The sequence below is a fragment of the Salmo trutta genome, chromosome 12 (assembly GCF_901001165.1).
Source record: "Salmo trutta chromosome 12, fSalTru1.1, whole genome shotgun sequence".
Classification (NCBI taxonomy): Eukaryota; Metazoa; Chordata; class Actinopteri; order Salmoniformes; family Salmonidae; genus Salmo; species Salmo trutta.
In genome coordinates this window covers 31,580,143-31,602,050 of record NC_042968.1, presented here as the reverse complement: position 1 = coordinate 31,602,050, position 21,908 = coordinate 31,580,143, and the positions used below count along the sequence as shown (strand labels likewise).

At 44.4% G+C, this 21,908-nt stretch overlaps 1 protein-coding gene and 1 long non-coding RNA gene across 3 annotated transcripts; one reads left to right on the top strand and one right to left on the bottom strand.

Moving 5' to 3' along the window:
• The first annotated feature begins 1 nt into the window (after position 1).
• On the top strand, positions 2 to 21,828 carry LOC115203347 (spermatogenesis-associated protein 5-like protein 1). 2 transcript variants are annotated; one of them, XM_029767972.1, is made up of 11 exons: positions 2 to 195; positions 5,131 to 5,794; positions 7,831 to 8,016; positions 8,247 to 8,531; positions 8,700 to 8,885; positions 16,515 to 16,673; positions 16,849 to 17,058; positions 17,258 to 17,485; positions 18,187 to 18,321; positions 20,815 to 20,940; positions 21,186 to 21,828. In XM_029767972.1, exons 2-11 carry the CDS (start codon positions 5,165 to 5,167, stop codon positions 21,321 to 21,323), a joined length of 2,283 nt encoding a protein of 760 aa, XP_029623832.1. In that variant the 5' UTR covers positions 2 to 195; positions 5,131 to 5,164; the 3' UTR covers positions 21,324 to 21,828. The 2 variants fall into 2 exon arrangements, with proteins under 2 accessions (XP_029623832.1, XP_029623834.1); XM_029767974.1 differs by lacking the exon at positions 2 to 195 and adding an exon at positions 3,538 to 4,631.
• On the bottom strand, positions 1,477 to 2,308 carry LOC115203348 (uncharacterized). The gene is made up of 2 exons (XR_003880152.1): positions 2,070 to 2,308; positions 1,477 to 1,983 (listed from the first exon to the last, which is right to left on the bottom strand). It is a non-coding gene; the product is annotated as an uncharacterized LOC115203348 (long non-coding RNA).
• Positions 21,829 to 21,908: the final 80 nt, after the last annotated feature.

Genomic DNA, 21,908 nt, shown 5'->3' with positions numbered 1-21,908 from the left:
ATTATAATCGCTTACCAGCTAATCCCCACAAATCTTTCGAGGGAATGCTTATTGCTGGCCATCTCATTTTCGACACACATGGCTGCTATAAACATAGAAATACAGCATGATTGCGTCTAGCCAGCTGTCAAACTATTCGTCTAGTGAAATAAGAGTGAAACAAACGTGGTTGAAGATCGTTTAGTACTCATATTGGTAAGTGGCTATAGCTAACTAGCTACTGTGTCTTTATATGTGTGGCCTTTATGGTGTTGTTAGCTAGAGAAGTCAGCCAGCTAGCCGTCGCTAGCTAGCCACCGTGACCAGACAGTATATGTAGATATCAGGCTGGGATAGGGTTGCTAAACTGTTTTGGTGATGGTAAAGGTGATTTCACAACTTTTATAACGGAGCAAATGTTCCATCATGGCAATTGGGAGCTCTGCAGTCCGACCTTAGCAACTCTGGATCAGGCTGCGCTTCGTTGGGGAACGAGAGGTGCCTAGTACTAGAGAGTATGTGGCTGAAACCGAGGAAAAAAAGTTTCAGGTTGGATATTCGCCTGTAGTTTTCCTTACGTCCACCAACAGCAGTTAGGGACCGTCAACATAGTGACAAATCTAAATTTTCTAATTTCAATAGCTCTTTAACCATTACTCCTAAACATTTCCAAACTAGTTCTAGCTAACCCGATGGCATAGACACACATTGCACACACTTTTTTTGTCGATTTACATCTGGCAGTATTTTAAATTATTTATTTACATTTTTGAATTTCAATAGCGCATTGGTCATATGACTTTGTGACCTAGTGACTTCAAACAAGGTTCAGAATGTCCGCTGACTACCCTTCTATATTGCACAACCTTTAGTTTGTCCATTTTCGTTTCACAAGATTTTACATGAATTTTTCAAAATGTAAAATTTCAATAGCCCCTTGGTCATGTGACCTGGTGACTTCAAACAAGGTTCAGAATGTCCAGTCAGTGGGCCTACATATTGCACACCCTTTAGTTTGTCCATTTTCATCTCACATGATTTTACATGAATGTTTCAAAATGTAACATTTCAATAGCTCCTTGGTCATGTCAATTACACACCTAAGAAGCGTGCAGTGGATATAAACCCATATTGCATAACCTCTAGTTATGTATCTTTACATTGTTGTACATTTAATATTAGTTTGTCAATTAGGGGGTTCAGTCCAGTGTTGTGTTTACCCTTGTCTTTAATATTTATCTATAATAATTGTTAGTTCTAAGTACTTATTTTCTGTTTTTATTTTTCCACAGTATTTAACAGTGGTACACAATAGGAGAGAGACAGATAATATCTCCTTTCATCGTTAATATCAACCATAAAGGAAAATGGCAAAGTACAAGAGGCATGTTATTCATTGTCCAATGCAGGGATAGAGAGCTAGTGAGGTAGGCTGCAGTGGGTTTGCTGGTCAATACATATACTGAACATGTAACCACAGTAATGGTGGCCAGTAAATCAATGAATAAACATTTTAATATTGACAAATCAAACAGAAATTGTACACCTTTAATATTTTCCAACATGTCAGACACTTTACTTCAAATAAGTACGAAACATTTCAGTGTTAACTTTCTCTTTATCCCTTGTTGATGTACATTTCAGAGCCTCTTCAGTGTGGATGGGGTATAGCATACATTTCAACAACAACAGACTGCACTTCTAGTTTGTGTTCTTTACTCTGTTGAACTCTTTTGTCTTCATTCCTAGGCACAGCACATGGAACCACCGTTGGCATGCAAAACATTCAATCAAAAACAAAGCGTAACACGTTATAAATAATATCAATACAGTATGACGGATTAGCCATCCATTGTGTTATATCATAAATTGTCTTACATGCCATCACTGTTGTCAAAAGATTCTAAACATGTTAAATAAAGTTACTAAGCCAGTCAGTCTTTGGGCCACATCCAGGTTCTTTATCAGCGGCACACATTAAGCAGTTGTTGGCTTTGTTGAACTCTGAAATCATAGGCATAAACTGAACATATGGCTGTACATAAAAATAAAGAATTTACATTTACTTTGAATTAAATGTCATTACATACCAGACATTTTTAGTATATCCACAGCCATTTCTTTTTGCAGTTGCTCCATGTGTTTTTGAAGGTTCCATATCAATTTGGGAGGGGATGTCGGGGAAGTTCTGTGCAACTTCCTTGGCCATCTACACCAAAAAATAAAATAGTTTTTGACCTAATTGTCACATAACAGCTAACCATTCATTATATAATATATAACTATCAAACCTGCATTACAAAGACCCTGCTGCATGGTGTGAGTTATTTCCCCTCCTTTCCACTTTATGTCCACCCAGTCATATTGTCCATGGCAGGATCTTCTCATTTTGAAGTATTCTCTTTTTTTATGTAAAAATAATGGAATTCTGATTAGTTACAGGCAAATGAATACACAGGCCAAATTTGTATGCTGTTTTTCTTATCACTATAATCTAGTAGAGGTTATTTCCTTCATGCCCCATTCGACACACAGCCTAAATTATAGTCACTGGGAAATTTACAGGACAATATTAAAAGTAGCATATAGGATCCAACCCTATCACAGAGTGAATAAATGTAGAGCGTTTGTAGACTTTAAGAAAAAAATATTAAGTGACAGTTTCATCAGTACGTGCTTAAAGAAAGCCACATCAAAGATCAGATGACAGTGCCCATCAAATCTATGACAATAGAGAATGAATTGTAAGCACCAAAGTGTGTTAAAGTATGTTTGTCAAAATAATATCTGAAAATATCAGTTGTTGAACATAAATTGCTATTGCAAATAGAAGTATTATGATCTATGCAGTTGAGGAATATTCCATGTACCAACACTACATGTAGGACAGACAAAAGACATTCCCACATACAGTATACACATACATAGGCATTTTTCAGCTATGATTTTACCACTCAGAATCCAGAATGGATATGACAATGGGGCCAGCACAGGATGTAATACACCCTTACAACAATACTTTTTGATCTTCTTGACTTCTTATCTGGTAAACTGCTACTGTTTGTCAAGAAAAGAGCCCCCATTAGGGGTTAGTGTACTCCAGTAAAAAAAGGGCTGGTTTAGATGAAAAACTATTGCCCTGTGTCCCCATTCATAGGGGCATGAGAGACTAGTCAGTGGTAGAATTGAGTGGGTGTCAACTGTACAGCAATGTCCACACCTACTGGGTCTCAAGCTTACAGATTTAAGTCTAATAGCATGAGATGAAAGTAGACAAACATGAGAGTGTGCGATATGAAGGCATAGTCAGTGGACATTCTGAACCTTGTTTGAAGTCAGCAGGTCACATGACCAAGGAGCTATTGAAATTTTACATTTTGAAAAATTAATGTAAAAACTTGTGAGATGAAAATGGGCAAACTAAAGGGTGTGCAATGTGTAGGCCAACTGAGTGGAGATTCTGAACCTTGTTTGAAGTCACTAGGTCACATGACCAAGGAGCTATTGAAATGTTACATTTAGAAGAATTCATGTAAAATCATGTGAGATGAAAATGGACTAACTAAAGGGTGTTCAATATAGAAGGGTAGTCAGAGGACATTCTGGACTTTGTTTGAGTCAAGTAGGTCACATGACCAATGAGCTATTGAAATTAAAATGTAAAAAAAGTTTGTACTTTTTTACGCTCCCTAACTAATTCAACTAGGAATACAAAATGTTGCTCACATTTCCACATGTTTATTGGCTTTGGAAAGCAAATTAATGTCCATATTGTGAAAATAAGACCTGTGCAATGTTGTGCACAATTTTTCCAACATCATGACACTTATTTGGAGTCTGTGGCTCAAGTGGTTTGAAAGCTATTGAGGTTTGACAGCGCGAATATCCGTTGAATATCCAACATGAAACTGTCTACCTCGGTGTGGCAGAAAACCTATAGTTCGATCACTGCTGCAGACGACTATTCCTACATAACCCTCCCAAATCGGAGCAACGAAAATGCACATGAGCAGAAATGGAGTGATTGGGAAGCGGAGTCCCCATTTAACGTGGACGAGAAGGCTATACCTTTGAAGTAGAGGAAGAGTTTCTGACCATGACAGAGTTGTATCTGCAACGCTATTGCACTCTCCTTCCGCCTGCCATGAAACCAGTAGACAACAGGCCATACCCATATGCCATTAAGGGGGTACAAGGTCCGGACCAATAGAGGAACTGATGGTGAAGCTGTCGTGATCCCCAACAACATCCTACTGTGGCCACACAGCAGCAGAATATTCTACCCAGGACAGACCATCCGCTGCTATATCTGTAATGCCATGGACCACCAGGTGAAGGATTGCAGGACAAGGGAACAGAGAGGTCAAGAGGAGAAACATCACAAACCTGAGAGCAACAGCCACAAGGAGGAGGAGAACGATGACAGCTTCGAGTCTGCCAGGGAAGAGCCATCACAAGACACTTCCCTCCCTGATGACACAGGTCCTGCAGCAGACTGGTCCACTCAAATGGAGGCTCATGGTGACGATCTCATGGGGACGATCCACCAAACCTTGCCAGTACTCCGGCTGCCTCCCACCTCCCTAGTGGCTACCCTCCTCTGCCCCCAGACACTTCCAGCTCCAACGAAGGTACCCATCCATCAAACAGTGGTAAGAAATAGCCTGTCTCTTCCCCTCAGGAAAAGGGGACCACAAAAAAGACTTTGAAAGAGATATTAAAAACAGCCCTCAATGAGTATCATTAAATAAAAAGGTCATTAACAACTGTATACAAGCAAAATTACAAGCATAACTTTTTTTTATCAGTAGTGGTCTGCCATCTAATATTTCTAAATGTATGAAAGTTCAGGTGATTATCTCTGTCCAACAAATGTCAGTATTTATCTTTGAAATGTCTACCTTCTATTATGCAATGTGTATTTATACAAATATTGTCACGTCATGAATGTTATTAATTATTGAAAGTTTATATTAAAACTAAAACAAACTACAACAAAAACAATAATATATGATGAAAATAACTTCAAGATAATCTTTCTCATAAACAAGAAAAGTGATTGTGTGTGTCTGTCAGTTAGTGTCTGTATTTCAGGGAGAGTCCTTGATGAATAAACCCATATCCCTGTCTCTCAATCTCTGCCTCCCACAGACAAGCCTGTGTCTTCTCTCCAGCTGTGACAGCGATGGAGGAGGTGTCTCTGAGAGTGCTGCCAATGGACCCAGCGGACCGGGGAACCCAGAGGGTCAGACTGGGCCCAGGGCTGATGTCCTCCCTGGGGTTGGGGCTGGGCTCTCCTGTTCTGGTGGCTCTGTCTGGAGGGTCCTGTCTCTGTACTGCCTGGCCCAGGCCTGACCTGGCTGACGGATTCATACAGATAGACATGAAATGTTGTTCTTCAAATCTTATCTTAAACAAAGCGACACCCACACACCTCAGCTCTAGCCCACTTCCCCCCAGCCCACGCCTAAGTCCTAGCCTCACCCCAGTCTCCTGCCCCAAGCTGAAAGGCATCAGAATAACAGTAGTGGTTCAGAGTGTGGAGTTCCGGAAAACCACTCCTCTCAGTTTCATCCATGAACTAGTGAAGGACATGCTGAAAGGGACATATGTCCACCAGAAGCACGTGATAGATGTGGGTGACTATGACACGGACATTAAACTGATCGTCATCGAGAGCCTGAACCCAGAGTCCACCGTGACTGGTTTGGTTACATCTAAGACAGGGGTGGAAATAATGGGGACGAGGACCCTCCGGTACTACAGAGGACAGCTCCAGGAGCAGCCCCAGGTCCTACTGGGAGGACTGGAGGAGGTGAGGACCCAGGAAGAGGCTGCTTCTCAATAATCTACAGTGATGTCTTCTCCTGTCCTCCTTCTCAGTAATCTACAGTGACGTCTTCTCCTGTCCTCCTTCTCAGTAATCTACAGTGACGTCTTCTCCTGTCCTCCTCCTCAGTAATCTACAGTGACGTCTTCTCCTGTCCTCCTTCTCAGTAATCTACAGTGACGTCTTCTCCTGTCCTCCTTCTCAGTAATCTACAGTGACGTCTTCTCCTGTCCTCCTTCTCAGTAATCTACAGTGACGTCTTCTCCTGTCCTCCTTCTCAATAATCTACAGTGACGTCTTCTCCTGTCCTCCTTCTCAGTAATCTACAGTGACGTCTTCTCCTGTCCTCCTCCTCAGTAATCTACAGTGACGTCTTCTCCTGTCCTCCTTCTCAGTAATCTACAGTGACGTCTTCTCCTGTCCTCCTTCTCAATAATCTACAGTGACGTCTTCTCCTGTCCTCCTTCTCAGTAATCTACAGTGACGTCTTCTCCTGTCCTCCTTCTCAATAATCTACAGTGACGTCTTCTCCTGTCCTCCTTCTCAGTAATCTACAGTGACGTCTTCTCCTGTCCTCCTTCTCAATAATCTACAGTGACGTCTTCTCCTGTCCTCCTTCTCAGTAATCTACAGTGACGTCTTCTCCTGTCCTCCTTCTCAGTAATCTACAGTGACGTTGTCGTGGAAAATTGTCTTAAGAACATAACTCTTACAAGAACTTGTGAATTCAATATAGGCTTTAATACAGAGTAGCAAAGCCGAGCCCTTCCATGGAAGGACCCTATTACACACGTAACAGAGCCAAGCCCCTCCATGGAAAAGACTAAATTCTCATATTACAGAGTCCTATCTTTATATGATTCTGTCTTTGCATAATGTATAGAGTCCCCTCCCTCTATATGAAAATAGCTTCCCTTGACCGTTCTTTACCATTATCTCTCCATATCAGTTGTTGCTTGTTAACGCCCACATCTGACAGCTGTATAGGTTATAATGCTAGCAGGGCCTCATGTGGTACAAAAATAATGCATGCTGTGCATGCTCATCCTTTCCTCTGTACCCCTTTGGCTGGCTATCTTGAGTATTTGGGGCCCTTTCTGCATAACTCAAGTCTGGTTGTCAGGTCGCTATGCCTCCCACCGTGGCCTGTTGCTCTATCAGAACCAGATGTCTTCTTCTCCTCCTATAGCCAAAATATTTATGTTCTTTCCCCTTCAGCACAGCTGCTTATCTCCCACAACGTCTTCTCCTGTCCTCCTTCTCAATAATCTACAGTGACGTCGTCTCCTGTCCTCCTCAATAATCTACAGTGACGTCTTCTCCTGTCCTCCTTCTCAATAATCTACAGTGACGTCTTCTCCTGTCCTCCTTCTCAGTAATCTACAGTGACGTCTTCTCCTGTCCTCCTTCTCAATAATCTACAGTGACGTCTTCTCCTGTCCTCCTTCTCAATAATCTTCAGTGACGTCTTCTCCTGTCCTCCTTCTCAATAATCTTCAGTGACGTCTTCTCCTGTCCTCCTTCTCAATAATCTACAGTGACGTCTTCTCCTGTCCTCCTTCTCAATAATCTACAGTGACGTCTTCTCCTGTCCTCCTTCTCAGTAATCTACAGTGACGTCTTCTCCTGTCCTCCTTCTCAATAATCTTCAGTGACGTCTTCTCCTGTCCTCCTTCTCAATAATCTACAGTGACGTCTTCTCCTGTCCTCCTTCTCAATAATCTACAGTGACGTCTTCTCCTGTCCTCCTTCTCAATAATCTACAGTGACGTCTTCTCCTGTCCTCCTTCTCAATAGTCCATTTCAATTGTCACATCGTTTACTCTGATGTGACTCAGTAGGTGAAAGCAATATGGACTCTAGGATGCCACTTGAATCTCTTTTCTCCGGAAGTCTTCAGTTAGTCAGTGCAGTTGGAGGAGAGGAGACGAGTGGAGGAAGCCACTGTAGACTATTGAGGTGAAGGAGAGAAAGACCCTTCAGTGTCTGTCTAATCATGTCCTTATTGTCTGCAATTCCAGGTGTCAGCGTGTCTGAGAGAGATGTTGCGCCTGCCTCTGCAGTACCCTGCTACCCTGGGCTCCCTGGGTCTGTCCTGCCCCAGAGGGGTGCTCCTTGCTGGGCCGCCGGGGGTCGGAAAGACCCTGCTGGTCCGCTGCCTGGTGGGGGAGGTGGGGGCCAGCCTCATCACAGTCAGAGGACCAGAGGTAAGAGTACATATATACACATATAAACATGAACGCACACAGTCACATAAATATGCATGCACATACACACAGAGTATTACACAACACACACTTGAATACTTGCTTACATGAAGCAAGATTTACCCAGCCTTCTTACATATGTTGTTTAGCTTGTGGGCTCGATGTTACACAATACACATACATACTGGCTGAATGTAATTGGACTTTACCTTGCCTCCTCCACGCCCCAGGTAGTAGGGTCTCGGCCAGGGGAGAGTGAGGAGAGGTTGCGGGCGGTGTTTGGTCGGGCGCGGGCAGCGGCAGAGGAAGGGCCTTGTGTGTTGTTCCTGGATGAGCTGGACTCTCTCTGTCCCAGACGGACTGGATCCTCCGCTCCCGAGAACCGGCTGGTCGCTCAACTGCTCACGCTCATGGACGGCATGGACCAATCAGATCGCTTCCTCATCATAGGAGCTACTAATCAGCCGGACAGCTTGGACCCGGCGCTACGGAGGCCCGGGAGGTTCGACAGAGAGGTGACTTAATGTTGTTATTCAAACTTAATTCAAAGTAGAAAGTTCCACAGAGAGGTACAGTAACATACTATCCTGTGCCTGTTGCTTCCAGGTAGTCATTGGTGCATCAGTAGTTATTCATCCTGTCTGTAATGTACTGTTTCCTCTCTCTCTCTCTCTGTTGTCCAGGTGGTTATCGGTGCCCCCACAGCACAGCAGCGGTTATCCATCCTGTCAGTGCTGTGCCGGGCCATTCCAGTGTGTGTCAGTGTGGACTGGGCAGAGCTGGCCCAGAGGACTACAGGGTATGTGGGTGCTGACCTCAGTGCTCTCTGCCGTGAGGCTGCCATGCTGGCTATACGACACAACACACAGGTAAGCATAGACACACATGAAAATAAGGGAGAGCCGCACACTCTAGGAGCTCAGATGCAAAAATGTATATCCAACGTTTGGACAGACAAGCTGTCTTCATCAGGGTATAATCACAAACACTGCAGGGTGACTCGTTTATATAGTGTCAAAAGACACACAGGTGTCTGTAATCATGGCCAAGTGTGGCCTGATATCATTGGTTAATTCTCAAATATAAAAATGGCATACAAAGAACAGCATACCAAAAACAAATGGATATCATACGATCATAGATTAATTTTAGACTACACAAGCTTACAAACAATTACAATGGCAAAATCACAATAATCACAAGAATGGCTTCAGATTAAAGTCTATGTTGAGACCGAAGGGAGCAAGGGTCTTTAAATTAAAGATCCAGGCAGCCTCTCGTTTTAACAATATATTATCAAGGTCACCCCCTCTCCTAGGGAGGGTGACATGTTCGATGCCAATATAACGCAGAGACGAAATCAAGTGGTTTGCTTCCAGAAAGTGGGCCGCAACTGGGTAAGTCAAGTTTTTGCACCTAATGGTGCTACGATGCTCTGAGATACGTACTTTTAATTCACGCTTTGTTTTACCCACATCAGTTTTTCCACAAGGACATGTTATAAGATAAATAACTGCTGGGGATCGAGGGTAGCCTTAATCCCCCAGTTGGGATTGCTAGCAAGGCGGGAAATTCAAAACATCAAAAATCTAATAATTTCAATTTCTCAAACAATCAACTATTTTACACCATTTAAAAGATAAACATCTCCTTAATCTAACCACATTGTTCGATTTTCAAAGAGGCTTTACGGCGAAAGCATAAAGTTAGATTATGTTAGGACAGTACATAGCCAAAAAAGTACAAACATCCATTTTCAATTCAAGGACAGGCGTCACCAAAAGCAGAAAACCAGCTAAAATTATGCACTAACCTTTGACAATCTTCATCAGATGACACTCCTAGGACATTATGTTATACAATACATGCATTTTTGTTCCATCAAGTTCATATTTATATCCAAAAACAGCATTTTACAGTGGCAGAATTTTTTCCCCTCATGCTTCTGGTGAATCAGCATTACAATTTACAAAATTACTATTCGAAAACATTGGTAAATTATAATATTGTCATTCAAAGAATTATAGATTAACATCTCGTAAATGCTACCGCATTGCCAGATTTCAAAATAACTTTACTGGGAAATCACACTTTGCAATAAACGGGGTCCTATGCTAAGAACAATAGGCTAGGATATACAGGTTAGCACCATCTAATATCAATAATACTATTGTTAATAATCCCTTACCTTTGATTATCTTCATCAGAAGGCACCTCCTGGAATCCCAGGTCCACAACAAATGTGGTTTCTTTTGACAAAGTTCATAATTTATGTCCAAATAACTCCAAATTGTTCCATGTTGTTAGGCGTTCGGTAGGCTCCTCAAAATGTAGGGGGGGGGAAGTCACGACGAAAAAAAAATAATAATCTATTTACGTTCGTTCAAACATGTCAAACGTTGTTTAGCATCAATCTTTAGGGCCATTTTTAACGTGAAACATCAGTAATATTTCAACCCGACCTCTCCTGTGTCTTGAAAACCATTTTTGAAAAATGTCTCGCCTCACATGCACGCGCAGGTGCGCACAATAATGAAGTGACGACATCCCAGGGACGTCAACTTCTCTTCGTTGTCATCCGGTCTCTGTTCATCATAGACGCTTCAAACAACTTTATAAAGATCCTTGACATCTAGTGGAAGCCGTAGGAGTTGCGAAATGAATCCTTTGTCACTGTGTGATCTATTAGCAATGACTCGAAAATAGTACAGCCACAAAATTCTCATTTCCTGGTTGTATTTTTCTCAGGTTTTTGCCTGCCATATGAGTTTTGTTATACTTAGACACCATTCAAACAGTTTTAGAAAATTCAGAGTGTTTTCTATCCAAATAATAATAATATGCATATCCTATAATATAATAATATGCATATCCTAGCTTCTGAGTTGGTGTAGGAGGCAGTTAAAAATGGGCACATATTTTTTTCAAAATTCTCAATACTGCCCCCTAGCCCCAACAGGCTATTAGTGGAGCATGTAATAACCTCTGATTGGGATCGATTTCCCTGTTTGTGGGTGTTTGAAGGATCTACATTTATAAGTGCCATTGCATTGAGCACAGCCATTACACTTGTAATTTCCATCCAGTAGGGGCGCAAATAGACGTTGTTCAGAAATATCTTGGGGTGGTAAATGAGAGTGTACCAATTGGTCTCTGAGATTTCTGCCCCGCGAGAATATGACCAAGGGAAGGTCCGAAAACACAATACCGAGACTATCATCGGATTTTAGAATGTGCCAATGTTTGTGAACAATTCCCTTAATTTGTTCAGAGCACTTTGAATAGCGGGTAGTTAGAACGCAAGAATGCGTCTTTTTGCGAGACTGACCTTGAAAAAGGTCATGTCTCGTTTTGTTTTGAATTTTTTCAATGGCAATATTAATCGGATCATTTTTGTAACCCCTCTCCTTGAACTTTCTTTGTGTCGAAATCTGTTTTTTGCAAATTCTTTTGATTCGACAGAATTGGCTGTAGGGCAAACTATTTTCAGGGGAAGTGGGTGACAACTGTCAGCCCTCAAACTGTTACGATCAGTAGGTTTCCTGTAAACATCAGTGTATAGAACATTATTTTCACACAAGATCGGCAGATCAAGAAAACTGATTTGACGTGTATCAGATTGCATAGTAAATCTCAAATGTTCAGAACAAGAGTTAAGAAAAGCATGGAATGCCTGGAGCTGTTTTGCATCACCCCTCCATAGAACAAAAATATCATCAATATACCGTTTCCAAATAATGATGTAAGGCAAGATTTTTTGTTGTTGAGAGGCTTAAAAATAGACTGTTTCTCCATGTAACCCACATACAAATTAGCATAGTTAGGAGCCATGGGGGATCCCATAGCAGTACCCTTCGTCTGAATAAAGAAATAATTTAGAAACATGAAATAGTTATGTGTGAGTACTATTTCAGCCAATGTTATAATGCAGGCACTGGAAGGTAGTTCATTAGGGTCACGTTGCAGAAGAAAATGTTCCATAGCTTCAATACCACCCTCGTGTGGAATATTTGTGTATAACGACTCAACATCAAAAGTAACTAACAAGGTATTCTCAGGGAGAGGATCGAGAGATTCAATGATAGAGATCATACTGCTGGTGTCCTTTACAAAGGAGGGGAGCTGTTCTGAGATCATACTGCTGGTGTCCTTTACAAAGGAGGGGAGCTGTTCTGAGATCATACTGCTGGTGTCCTTTACAAAGGAGGGGAGCTGTTCTGCGATCATACTGCTGGTGTCCTTTACAAAGGAGGGGAGCTGTTCTGAGATCATACTGCTGGTGTCCTTTACAAAGGAGGGGAGCTGTTCTGAGATCATACTGCTGGTGTCCTTTACAAAGGAGGGGAGCTGTTCTGAGATCATACTGCTGGTGTCCTTTACAAAGGAGGGGAGCTGTTCTGAGATCATACTGCTGGTGTCCTTTACAAAGGAGGGGAGCTGTTCTGAGATCATACTGCTGGTGTCCTTTACAAAGGAGGGGAGCTGTTCTGAGATCATACTGCTGGTGTCCTTTACAAAGGAGGGGAGCTGTTCTGAGATCATACTGCTGGTGTCCTTTACAAAGGAGGGGAGCTGTTCTGCGATCATACTGCTGGTGTCCTTTACAAAGGAGGGGAGCTGTTCTGAGATCATACTGCTGGTGTCCTTTACAAAGGAGGGGAGCTGTTCTGAGATCATACTGCTGGTGTCCTTTACAAAGGAGGGGAGCTGTTCTGAGATCATACTGCTGGTGTCCTTTACAAAGGAGGGGAGCTGTTCTGAGATCATACTGCTGGTGTCCTTTACAAAGGAGGGGAGCTGTTCTGAGATCATACTGCTGGTGTCCTTTAGGAGGGGAGCTGTTCTGAGATCATACTGCTGGTGTCCTTTACAAAGGAGGGGAGCTGTTCTGAGATCATACTGCTGGTGTCCTTTACAAAGGAGGGGAGCTGTTCTGAGATCATACTGCTGGTGTCCTTTACAAAGGAGGGGAGCTGTTCTGAGATCATACTGCTGGTGTCCTTTACAAAGGAGGGGAGCTGTTCTGAGATCATACTGCTGGTGTCCTTTACAAAGGAGGGGAGCTGTTCTGCGATCATACTGCTGGTGTCCTTTACAAAGGAGGGGAGCTGTTCTGAGATCATACTGCTGGTGTCCTTTACAAAGGAGGGGAGCTGTTCTGAGATCATACTGCTGGTGTCCTTTACAAAGGAGGGGAGCTGTTCTGCGATCATACTGCTGGTGTCCTTTACAAAGGAGGGGAGCTGTTCTGCGATCATACTGCTGGTGTCCTTTACAAAGGAGGGGAGCTGTTCTGTGATCATACTGCTGGTGTCCTTTACAAAGGAGGGGAGCTGTTCTGAGATCATACTGCTGGTGTCCTTTACAAAGGAGGGGAGCTGTTCTGAGATCATACTGCTGGTGTCCTTTAGGAGGGGAGCTGTTCTGAGATCATACTGCTGGTGTCCTTTACAAAGGAGGGGAGCTGTTCTGAGATCATACTGCTGGTGTCCTTTACAAAGGAGGGGAGCTGTTCTGAGATCATACTGCTGGTGTCCTTTACAAAGGAGGGGAGCTGTTCTGAGATCATACTGCTGGTGTCCTTTACAAAGGAGGGGAGCTGTTCTGAGATCATACTGCTGGTGTCCTTTACAAAGGAGGGGAGCTGTTCTGCGATCATACTGCTGGTGTCCTTTACAAAGGAGGGGAGCTGTTCTGAGATCATACTGCTGGTGTCCTTTACAAAGGAGGGGAGCTGTTCTGAGATCATACTGCTGGTGTCCTTTACAAAGGAGGGGAGCTGTTCTGCGATCATACTGCTGGTGTCCTTTACAAAGGAGGGGAGCTGTTCTGCGATCATACTGCTGGTGTCCTTTACAAAGGAGGGGAGCTGTTCTGTGATCATACTGCTGGTGTCCTTTACAAAGGAGGGGAGCTGTTCTGAGATCATACTGCTGGTGTCCTTTACAAAGGAGGGGAGCTGTTCTGTGAGTGGTCTAATAAAAAAGTCAACAAAAGTAGATAGTGCATCAATGCCTCTACAATAGGGGCCGTTACTGCATCAATGCCCTCTACAATAGGGTCCGTTACTGCATCAATGCCTCTACAATAGGGGCCGTTACTGCATCAATGCCCTCTACAATAGGGGCCGTTACTGCATCAATGCCCGCTACAATAGGGGCCGTTACTGCATCAATGCCCGCTACAATAGGGGCCGTTACTGCATCAATGCCTGTACAATAGGGTCCGTTACTGCATCAATGCCTCTACAATAGGGGCCGTTACTGCATCAATGCCCTCTACAATAGGGGCCGTTACTGCATCAATGCCCTCTACAATAGGGGCCGTTACTGCATCAATGCCCTCTACAATAGGGGCCGTTACTGCATCAATGCCCTCTACAATAGGGGCCGTTACTGCATCAATGCCCTCTACAATAGGGGCCGTTACTGCATCAATGCCCGCTACAATAGGGGCCGTTACTGCATCAATGCCCGCTACAATAGGGGCCGTTACTGCATCAATGCCCTCTACAATAGGGGCCGTTACTGCATCAATGCCCTCTACAATAGGGGCCGTTACTGCATCAATGCCCTCTACAATAGGGGCCGTTACTGCATCAATGCCCTCTACAATAGGGGCCGTTACTGCATCAATGCCCTCTACAATAGGGGCCGTTACTGCATCAATGCCCGCTACAATAGGGGCCGTTACTGCATCAATGCCCGCTACAATAGGGCGCCCTGGAGGTTTTGTAACATTCTTGTGTAATTTCAGCAAAGTATAGAAAGTGCCAATTTTAGGGTGTTGAATAGCCAAAAAGTCATGTTCTTTTTTGGTTATCTGACCAGAACTTAAATACCCATCTAGGACAGTAAAGATAGTATTCTGAAATTTGGAAGTAGGGTCACTTTGAGTTTCTTGTAAAAGGTGTTGTCAAGCAGCTGTCTGTGACACTCATTTACATAAGCTGTCCTATCCATGAGTACCACCGACCCACCCTTATCAGCAGGACGAATAAGGACTGACGTATCAGATTGTACCACCGACCCACCCTTATCAGCAGGACGAATGAGGACTGACGTATCAGATTGTACCACCGACCCACCCTTATCAGCAGGACGAATGAGGACTGACGTATCAGATTGTACCACCGACCCACCCTTATCAGCAGGGAGGGTAAGGACTGACGTATCAGATTGTACCACCGACCCACCCTTATCAGCAGGACAAATGAGAACTGAGGTATCAGATTGTACCACCGACCCACCCTTATCAGCAGGACGAATGAGGACTGAGGTATCAGATTGTACCACCGACCCACCCTTATCAGCAGGACGAATGAGGACTGACGTATCAGATTGTACCACCGACCCACCCTTATCAGCAGGACGAATGAGGACTGACGTATCAGATTGTACCACCGACCCACCCTTATCAGCAGGACGAATAAGGACTAACGTATCGGATTGTAAACCAAGCAAAGCTTGTTTTTCATCCTGAGGTATATTATGGAAAGATTTGGACTCCTGTTTGTTAAGGAGATGAACATCTTTTTCAACAAGTCTCAATGGAATGATTGCGATTGGCTGGAGGTACAAAATAACTGTTACTTCTAAAAGGAGTCAGAGTATGTACAGGTGAGTAACCTACTGGTTCAATAGAAATGTCAGGATTAGGGGAGCTAAAGTATTCCCTTAAACGGATGTTTCTAAAAAACTTAAACATGTCTACCTTAACATCAAAATCGTTGCACTGGGTTGTAGGCACAAAAGATAACCCTTTATTAAGCAAAGAGACATGGGCAGGGCTCAATATCTTGCTTGATAAATTAAAGACACTCAGTCCCGTGGGTTCTGGGACCGTGTGAACGGTCTCCTCTGCCTCTGATAGTCGTTTCTTCTTACCCCGTCGGGTGCGGCATCTCGTCGGTGCGCGTATCCACGGCCACCTCCGCGCTTCCGTCGGCCCAGTCTCTCGTTGAGTAAAAAACTACCACTGGAAGCCGATGAGGCGCTGGTTGTAGAGTGTTGGTCAGACGGCGGTGGATGGAAGTAAGCAGCATCCCTCCTGCGTCTGCCATGGAGAGGAAGAGCAGGACCTCCTCTGTCAGGGTTTCTCCAGAAGTAGACTTTATCCTCGGCCTTGTCTTTTTTGTCTTGGTTGAATTTCTTGATTTTAAGTTCCTTTATTTTTGTAGACAACTTGTCCTGGAGCGCTTGGTTAGTTTTCATCAGTTCATTGAATATGCCATCATCATTAACAGCTATTTGTACAGCTGTGCGTTTGTCTGTGAAAGTATTATCTATTTCACTAAAATCCTTTTTCAACTGGTCAACAATTAAGGTCATAGACACACACACACACACACACACTGTAAAGTCGGCTCATATTGGTCCTTTGAGCCGGATCATCCAGACACACGACACACACACACTTGTTCTAACTTCTATCCAGGTTATTGTCATTGAGATAAAGTCTTAACATTATTGTCTCCATCTCCTGCTGTGTGTTGTCAGGGTTCAGGGGAGCAGGCTATCACCATGGAACACTTCCTGTCTGCCCTGAAGACTGTCCGTCCATCCTGTCTGAGGGGCAGTCTGGGACGGACAGATCTCCCAGCCGTCTCCTGGGAACAGATAGGAGGCCTGGAGGAAGTCAAAGTCAAACTACAACAGGTACTGGTGGAACTATACCGGGAAACAGCAGCATTCCTTTATTCATTTGACCAATAACAGATACAACAGACACACAGCTCTGCTCCAGAGTAGTGCACTAGAGAGTAAGGTGAATAGGGTGTCATTTGAGACTTGTCATGACTTCCTGTCCTCTGTTTCTGCTCCCTCCTTGTAGAGTATAGAGTGGCCGATGCGTTACCCGGAGGCGTTTGTGCGTCTGGGTCTGTCCCGTTCCAGGGGGGTGTTGCTGTACGGTCCCCCAGGCTGTGCTAAGACCACCCTGGTCAGGGCTGCAGCCACCTCCTCCCACTGCTCCTTCCTGTCAGTCAGCGGGGCTGACCTCTACTCTCCATATGTAGGAGACTCGGAGAAGGCCCTGGCTCAGGTAGGGGTTTGGAGAGCCCCTCGTCTTAACCGAAATGTTCCTATTTTTCTTGTACTAGCATGCAGTGTTAGACATTTTTTGAAGCAGTTCAACTTTGTTATTTGGAGGAATGTTGCTGTCATGCTTTAATCAATATAATCACTTTGGTAGATGTTATTGTGTGTACGTGTATAACCTTGAGGTGTGTTCCTGTATGTAGCTCTTTCGTCAGGCACGGGCCTGCGCTCCCTCCATCCTGTTCCTGGATGAGGTGGACTCTCTGATTGGCTCCCGGTCAGAAGGCCATGTCCCTCAGAGTGCCCAGACCCGCCTCCTGTCTGTGCTGCTGAATGAGCTGGACGGGGTAGGCTTTAGGACCCTGGAGAGGAGAGGAGCAGGGAAGACCCTACAGGCTGAGGGAGTGGAGGAGCGCCACCAACAGGAACATGTCAGACATTACATCCTACTACTAGAGCACCGATCAGAACTGGTCGTTTAAGGAAACATACACCGCGGCCTCCCGGGTGGCACAGTGGTCTAAGGCACTGCATCGCAGTGCTAGCTGTGCCACCAGAGATTCTGGGTTCGAGCCCAGGCTCTGTCGCTGCCGGCTGCGACCGGGAGGCCAATTGGCCCAGCATCGTCCGGGTTAGGGAGGGTTTGGCCGGCAGGGATATCCTTGTCTAATCGCGCGCTAGTGACTCCTGTGGCGGGCCGGGCGCAGTGCACGCTGACCAGGTCACCAGGTGTACGGTGTTTCCTCTGACACATTGGTGCGGCTGGCTTCCGGGTTGGATGTGCGTTGTGTCAACAAGCAGTGCGGCTAGGTTGGGTTGTGTTTCGGAGGACGCATGGCTCTCGACCTTCGCCTCTCCCGAGTCTATACGAGAGTTGCAGCGATGAGACAAGACTAACTACTACCAATTGGATACCACGAAATTGGGGAGAAAAAAAAAAGAAAAGAAACACACCATATAATCACACAAAAAACATACACTTTTTATATCGATTCTGCTCAGAATCACTGAATTACAAATCACTTAGAGTAGCGATTCTGAGCTTAGCATTGCTCAAACTGATCGCCTCAAACGTCCTGACAATCGCTTCAGTTTTTAACATGATGTCCTGTCTGTCTGCCCTCCCTGTCAGTTGGAGTACCAGGAGGTGTGTAACAAGGAAGTGATGATCGTAGCGGCCACTAACAGACCAGACTCTCTGGACAGTGCCCTCCTAAGGCCTGGAAGACTGGACCAGATCATCTACGTACCCCCACCAGACCTACAGGTAACTATTACCACCTTCACCAGACCTACAGGTAACTATTACCACCACCTTCACCTGACCTACAGGTAACCATTACCACCACCTTCACCTGACCTACAGGTAACTATTACCACCACCTTCACCTGACCTACAGGTAACTATTACCACCACCTTCACCTGACCTACAGGTAACTATTACCACCACCTTCACCTGACCTACAGGTAACTATTACCACCACCTTCACCTGACCTACAGGTAACTATTACCACCACCTTCACCTGACCTACAGGTAACTATTACCACCACCTTCACCTGACCTACAGGTAACTATTACCACCACCTTCACCTGACCTACAGGTAACTATTACCACCACCTTCACCTGACCTACAGGTAACTATTACCACCACCTTCACCTGACCTACAGGTAACTATTACCACCACCTTCACCTGACCTACAGGTAACTATTACCACCACCTTCACCTGACCTACAGGTAACTATTACCACCACCTTCACTTGACCTACAGGTAACTATTACCACCACCTTCACCTGACCTACAGGTAACTATTACCACCACCTTCACCTGACCTACAGGTAACTATTACCACCACCTTCACCTGACCTACAGGTAACTATTACCACCACCTTCACCTGACCTACAGGTAACTATTACCACCACCTTCACTTGACCTACAGGTAACTATTACCACCACCTTCACCTGACCTACAGGTAACTATTACCACCACCTTCACCTGACCTACAGGTAACTATTACCACCATCACCTGACCTACAGGTAACTATTACCACCATCACCTGACCTACAGGTAACTATTACCACCATCACCTGAACTACAGGTAACTATTACCACCTTCACCTGAACTACAGGTAACTATTACCACCTTCACCTGACCTACAGGTAACTATTACCACCACCACCTGACCTACAGGTAACTATTACCACCATCTGACCTACAGGTAACTATTACCACCATCTGACCTACAGGTAACTATTACCACCATCTGACCTACAGGTAACTATTACCACCATCTGACCTACAGGTAACTATTACCACCTGAACTACAGGTAACTATTACCACCTGACCTACAGGCAACTATTTTCACCTGAACTACAGGCAACTATTTTCACCTGAACTACAGGCAACTATTACCACCTTCACCTGACCTACAGGCAACTATTACCACCTTCACCTGAACTACAGGCAACTATTACCACCTTCACCTGAACTACAGGCAACTATTACCACCTGAACTACAGGTAACTATTTCCACCTTCACCTGACCTACATGTAACTATTACCACCTTCACCTGAACTACAGGCAACTATTACCACCTTCACCTGAACTACAGGCAACTATTACCACCTTCACCTGAACTACAGGCATCTATTACCACCTTCACCTGAACTACAGGTAACTATTACTACCTTCACCTGAACTACAGGCAACTATTACCACCTGACCTACAGGCAACTATTACCACCTACACCTGAACTACAGGTAACTATTACCACCACCTTCACTTGACCTACAGGTAACTATTACCACCACCTTCACCTGACCTACAGGTAACTATTACCTTCACCTGACCTACAGGTAACTATTACCACCACCTTCACCTGACCTACAGGTAACTATTACCACCACCTTCACCTGACCTACAGGTAACTATTACCACCACCTTCACCTGACCTACAGGTAACTATTACCACCACCTTCACCTGACCTACAGGTAACTATTACCACCACCTTCACCTGACCTACAGGTAACTATTACCACCACCTTCACCTGACCTACAGGTAACTATTACCACCACCTTCACCTGACCTACAGGTAACTATTACCACCACCTTCACCTGACCTACAGGTAACTATTACCACCACCTTCACCTGACCTACAGGTAACTATTACCACCACCTTCACCTGACCTACAGGTAACTATTACCACCACCTTCACCTGACCTACAGGTAACTATTACCACCACCTTCACTTGACCTACAGGTAACTATTACCACCACCTTCACTTGACCTACAGGTAACTATTACCACCACCTTCACCTGACCTACAGGTAACTATTACCACCACCTTCACCTGACCTACAGGTAACTATTACCACCACCTTCACCTGACCTACAGGTAACTATTACCACCATCACCTGACCTACAGGTAACTATTACCACCACCTTCACCTGACCTACAGGTAACTATTACCACCACCTTCACCTGACCTACAGGTAACTATTACCACCACCTTCACCTGACCTACAGGTAACTATTACCACCTTCACCTGATCTACAGGTAACTATTACCACCTTCACCTGACCTACAGGTAACTATTACCACCACCTTCACCTGACCTACAGGTAACTATTACCACCTTCACCTGAACTACAGGTAACTATTACCACCTTCATCTGAACTACAGGTAACTTACCACCTGAACTGATCATCCCTCTGATCTCACACCCTCCTCTCCCCCTCCAGGCGCGTGTGTCCATCCTGCAGGTGTGTACAGAGAAGATGCCTCTGGATGATGATGTGTGTCTGGAGGAGCTGGCTAGACACACTGACCTCTACTCTGGAGCAGACCTGGAGAACCTGTGCAGAGAGGTACAGAGTACCAAAACACACCTCCCCTGTAAATACAACATACTGTACCTGTCCCTTTAATCCTTCACAATGAGGTACAGAGTACACCAATACACCTGCCCCTAAAGTATAGACACAATGCTTTCTTCACCAGTCACTTTTAGAAAATTGCATGTTTTAACCATAGGAGAGAAGAGATTCAGCAACGTGTTTGTTTATACCATAGAATGAGAGCTGCGGGGGTTTAACTGTAATGTTGTCTGCAGGCGGCTCTGTTGACCCTCCAGGATGAAAGTATGGAAGCTTCTAGTATCAAACACCGATACTTCCTCCAGTCTTTACAGAGGATGACTCCCTCTCTCTCACCCCAGCAACTACAGACATACAAAAACCTCTTCAGATGACAAACTATAGACCCACCCCATCAGATGACGCGGCGGACTTGGAAAATAAACATTTAGTTTCCTTTTTTGTGGGTCTGTTGGCTGTTATGGTGGTGAGTTGACGGTATGTAGGCCTAATTACATTAGGATGATTGTTACTTCTGTTATGACACCCTCCTACTGATTGTAATACATCAGCACAAACAGGATCTCCAGTCCTCCAACAGCACACACTTGTTGTAGGCTGATTAAACTTTAAGGGCTTGATGATTAGAATCAGGTGTGCTTGTCCAGGACCACTAAAATATTTACTGTTGGTGTAACTAGAGGACCTGAGGTCAGAAACGGCTAGTTCATGGTCTGGCCCAGCGAGTCAAGGTCAGGAACCCCCAACCCGGGAAAACCGGTGCCCCAGGGACCCACTCCCTGATTTTCACTTAAATTCTGTCTTATTGGGTAAAGGATAATGGCCTGGCAAAGTCATGAAATATACTGCTCAAAAAAATAAAGGAACACTTAAACAACACATCCTAGATCTGAATTAAAGAAATAATCTTATTAAATACTTTTTTCTTTACATAGTTGAATGTGCTGACAACAAAATCA

Excerpts from the sequence above, each read along its gene's own strand:
- LOC115203347 (XM_029767972.1), top strand. The coding sequence starts at position 5,165 with ATGGAGGAGGTGTCTCTGAGAGTGCTGCCAATGGACCCAGCGGACCGG. Across the intron at positions 8,886-16,514 it reads CTATACGACACAACACACAG|GGTTCAGGGGAGCAGGCTAT; the intron begins GTAAGCATAGAC and ends GTGTGTTGTCAG. Across the intron at positions 17,059-17,257 it reads CGGAGAAGGCCCTGGCTCAG|CTCTTTCGTCAGGCACGGGC; the intron begins GTAGGGGTTTGG and ends TCCTGTATGTAG.